Source organism: Henckelia pumila, chromosome 1 (genome assembly GCF_033568475.1).
Source record: "Henckelia pumila isolate YLH828 chromosome 1, ASM3356847v2, whole genome shotgun sequence".
NCBI lineage: Eukaryota > Viridiplantae > Streptophyta > Magnoliopsida > Lamiales > Gesneriaceae > Henckelia > Henckelia pumila.
Window position 1 is genome coordinate 63,420,137 of NC_133120.1, and position 4,418 is coordinate 63,424,554.

Sequence of the window (4,418 nt, forward strand, 5' to 3'; positions counted from 1 at the left end):
AATTTGTAGTTAAAAAAATGATCGCATTTAAACTAAAATAAAAAAATGAAATGTGAATAAGAGGTTTGAATGTGAGCACCATGAAGTGACATTTGTTTATTTGATACAATATTAGTCAATTTGTAGTCACCTCAGCGATTTCACACAGATGACCATAATAGAGTACTCGCAACTTTTTTTTTTCCCCCTTTTTGTGCTATTTTGAATCAAATCAGATTGGTTCGATTTGGTTTCTGAACATGGTGTAATCTGTAAAAGTCAACTGTCACTGATATAGTGTAATTTCAAGGCAAATATATACCTACTACTAGTGGGTTGGTGGGAAATTAAATATTTTCGTAAATGCATCGGAAGTTCAGGGGATCGATCCCTAATTTTTCTTCTCTATAAAAATCAATAAAACAGAAGTAATTTAAGAGAGAAGAAAACCAAAAGTTAGAGATTATTACACCAATTAATCATGTCTGAGTTAGTGAAGGAATCTTGGCAGAAATACTTGATGCAGCTGCAAACGTACCCTCTCAGAACTAAGGTACGTGCCTATTTCACGTAAATTAATATATATAACAACGTACGTAACAATCCAGGACGTCGATTTTTCCTTTTTTTTTTTTTTTGATGATTTTTTGCGGGATGGTTTCAGGCGATCACGGCAGGAGTTTTGATGGGGAGTAGTAATTTGGTAGCCCAGAAAATTTCTGGTGCCAAAAAGATTCAACTAAAAAAATGTCTTCTTTTCATGGTAACAATTAATAATCTTTCATTAATGTTGTGATGAATATATAAATTTGAAATGATGTAATTATATAATATTGTTGCAGTTGTATGGATTTGCGTATTCGGGGCCATTTGGGCATTTTTTACACAAAGTAATGGATGCCATTTTCAGAGGAAAGAAGGCGGACAAACGTACTGTTGCTAAAAAGGTTTGATATATATATATATATTATCGACCTTCTTTCGTTTTGTTTTCGCAGATCTATCGACTCATTATATATAGAATCCGAGCTTAAACTCGGGATTTATTGAGCTAATTAGGCACAAATTGGATGAACGAATTTAATTCATTCAAATTATCGATTAGTAGACAATGAAATATATATAAATAAATTCATTCAAGTATTGAATATAAAAATCTATTTAAAACCATGTATTTAATGAAATGTATTTATTGAAATCCAATTTTTTAGGTTTTGTTGGAACAATTAACCACCTCCCCTTGGAACAACTTCTTTTTCATGATGTATTATGGCTTGGTAGTTGAAGGTATGTTGATTATTCAATTTTATTATTATTTTCTCAAAATATTTTGTCATGGATTAATATATATGATAATATCTTCTCTAATTAAAATTTGAATTTTTAAGCTCACAATTTTTTATTTTTTTTTTGAATTTTTAAGGTAGCCCATGGTTATTGGTGACAAACAAAGTTCGAAATGACTATCCCAAGGTGCAATTGACTGCGTGGAAGGTACGTATGAGTATTTTCTCCAAAAGCAACATAAATTTGTTTGTAAAGATTTACGTTAATTTTTTTTTTTAACCAATTCCATTAATCATTTTCATAAACGAGAAGATATATAAAGTAAATATTGTAATTTGCTTACACACACATATCAGTTTTGCTATGATGAGCAATCACCGTGAGCATTTCTGTGAGCACGTACTCACGTGGTGTTGGATGCATAAGATGTCATATCAGCGGTGCTCACGAAAGTGCTCATAGTGGTTGTTCACCATAGCAATTAAATATATATATATATATATATATATATATATATATATATATATATATATATATATATATATATATATATATAATTTGTATAAGGCGTGACAATACATAGTACTGGAAAGTGGAAACCATATTCAAAGCCTAAATACATTTTCTTGTTTTTTTCAAATAGAAACATTTTTAAAATATATTTTTCTGAATAATATATTGTGATTGATATACGTACGTTTGTGTGTTTTATTTTATGGAGGAGATCTCTTTTATATTATACATGTCATGTTAGGCAATATCATGTGGAATTACCGAATTAATGAGTCGCATCGAACATTAATGTTAGTTTTTTTTTTCTCAATGATTCATAGTTCATCAGACATTAAGATTTCAAATTATGGTTCAATTGCAACACATCTTTTCCAACTCATAATAATAATAATAATAGTTATATTATTATTATTATTGTTATTATTATTATTACTATTGTTATTATTTTTAAAGTGGAAATTTGAAATGTTTTTAAAGTTAAAGATTTACTATTTGGTTGTAATATAATAAATCACGAATTATTTTTAGGTTGTGGAAAAAAATTAAATTCAATTATTAGTGGGAGATGTAAAATGGAAATATATATATAAAGAAAATGTGTTGTTTCGTTTTCTAAGAATAATTTTTAGATTTGATTTTATGTGATAATATAGTATATCTTACAAAATATATTCTGTATATTGTGTACAGTTTTGGCCATTAGTGGGTTGGATCAATTACCAGTACGTGCCTTTACAATTTCGTGTTTTATTTCACAGCCTCGTCGCTTCACTCTGGTAAGTTACTTTCATTACAACTCCTCCGTAAAAATATGATTTCTCCGATTATAAATCCATTTCCATTTCCATTTCCATTTCCATTTAAATTTAAATTTTATTACATTTTGAGCGTGATACGACGTTGGAAAAATAAATTATTTCTAATCTTGGTTTGTCGCTAACTTCGGTTCGAATAATATCTTAGTAATATACTCCCAAATTCTTTTTATTTCAAACTATATAATTTGTAAATCATCGCATTTGATCATAAATATAAATGTATTAATGACTCGTCATGAAACTCTGAAATAATAATTTATCTGCTATAGAAATTATGAATAAATTACGATGTAATTATATGCTTATAATTAAGTTCAGAAGCTAATATTTGAATTTTTTTTTGTGTGAATTAACAGGGCTATCTTTCTGAATTTAAAAGCAAGATCTATTGCTGCTAAGAAGCCTTGAGGTTGGTTTGAATTTATAGTGTGTTTGCCTATGAAGTAGCTAGATATTGTCATATTCTTAGGGCATTTTGTGGTTCTCTTATTATTTTTGATGGATCGAGCGGGGAAATTTTAAGCTATTCCTAAGATACGTTATCTCAACGATGATTATATGTGGAGTCTATTGAAAAATTAATGGATCTCGCATGTATTGATCATAAATGTCAATTCTTATATTGATCTTTAAGGTAATGTTCTAAAAATAACGTCTCATTTCTCGAGATCCAGAGATTCGTCGGTGTATTTTATTGGGTTTAATTTAATTAAGATCTTTAAGTATGTGTGCAAGAGCAACGAGGCCACGAGCCATTGAATTTGATCTTGATTATTGTTCAGATTGAGCTTTTTTTAGCGGTTAAATCAATCATCATTCAACAAATCATAATCACGGTTTGAGAATTTTTTGCAAAAATAATCCTCTCAAATTACAAAACCCATGATTTTTAAAAATAAATATAATTATAAATATGCCCCGTAATTGAATCACAAAGACCCATGCTCTTGAAAAACAAAAGGATAATATTTAAAATAGTCCTGTAAGTTTGCTTCTTTTATTATTTGGTTCTGTAAGTTTTCAATTTTGGTTTTGGTCCTGTAAGTTTAGTTATGTTTTGGTTTTTAGTCCTTTTTCATTTAAACAATATTTTTTATAACCGGACTCGTGATCAAACCAATCTAACTTAAAAAAATCCAACTGGTTGGACCGTTGTAATCTGACGGTCGAATCAGAAAATCGTTTATATAATATAGTATAATTAATAATATATTTTAAATTTTAAAAACCTAAAAAAATTATATAAATAGAAAATATATATATGTATGTAGTTTTTGAAATCTAAATAACTATATAAATATATTCAAAATATTAGTTATAGTTATATATTATTTAAAAAATAAATTAATTAATTAAAAAACTTTAATATTAATAAATAATATTTTTAATGAATAAAATATTCTAAATAATCATGTATATATATAAAAATATTAAATTAAGTTTTTAAAATAAAAAACTATTTTTTTAAAAAAGAGATCGAAAACCCAGTTTTTCGGTTCTTGATCGGTTCAACCGTTAAAACGGTTTTGGAAGTGTTTCGGATCAAACCAGTGATCGGTTCCGGGTCGAACCGGCCGGTACAGTTCAGTTTTGAAAACATGACATTCAAGTGTTGATGCCACAAGAGACATATCATCATTTCTCAATGTTACGTCAGCATTTTCTGATGTCGCGCCAAAACTCTATGAAGAAAGGACTAAAAACCAATTATAACTTAACTTATAGGATCAAAACCCAAAATTAAATACTTATAGGACTAAAATACAAAATGAACAAACTTACAGGATCATTTTGACTATATTCCGAAAAACAAAATTCAAT

General features: G+C 27.9%; 1 protein-coding gene across 2 annotated transcripts; it reads left to right on the plus strand.

Annotated features, from left to right (window-relative positions):
• Nucleotides 1-363: 363 nt before the first annotated feature.
• On the plus strand, nucleotides 364-3,297 carry LOC140875746 (peroxisomal membrane protein PMP22). 2 transcript variants are annotated; one of them, XM_073279530.1, is made up of 7 exons: nucleotides 369-532; nucleotides 644-742; nucleotides 822-926; nucleotides 1,191-1,266; nucleotides 1,403-1,473; nucleotides 2,470-2,555; nucleotides 2,954-3,292. In XM_073279530.1, exons 1-7 carry the CDS (start codon nucleotides 461-463, stop codon nucleotides 3,003-3,005), a joined length of 561 nt encoding a protein of 186 aa, XP_073135631.1. In that variant the 5' UTR covers nucleotides 369-460; the 3' UTR covers nucleotides 3,006-3,292. The 2 variants fall into 2 exon arrangements, with proteins under 2 accessions (XP_073135632.1, XP_073135631.1); XM_073279531.1 differs by lacking the exon at nucleotides 644-742 and having other exon boundaries at nucleotides 364-532; nucleotides 2,954-3,297.
• The last annotated feature ends 1,121 nt before the right edge of the window (nucleotides 3,298-4,418 follow it).

Coding starts and splice junctions, on each gene's coding strand:
- LOC140875746 (XM_073279530.1), top strand. CDS start 461: ATGTCTGAGTTAGTGAAGGAATCTTGGCAGAAATACTTGATGCAGCTG. Junction 927..1,190: donor AACGTACTGTTGCTAAAAAG/GTTTGATATATA, acceptor CCAATTTTTTAG/GTTTTGTTGGAACAATTAAC. Junction 1,474..2,469: donor TGCAATTGACTGCGTGGAAG/GTACGTATGAGT, acceptor TATTGTGTACAG/TTTTGGCCATTAGTGGGTTG.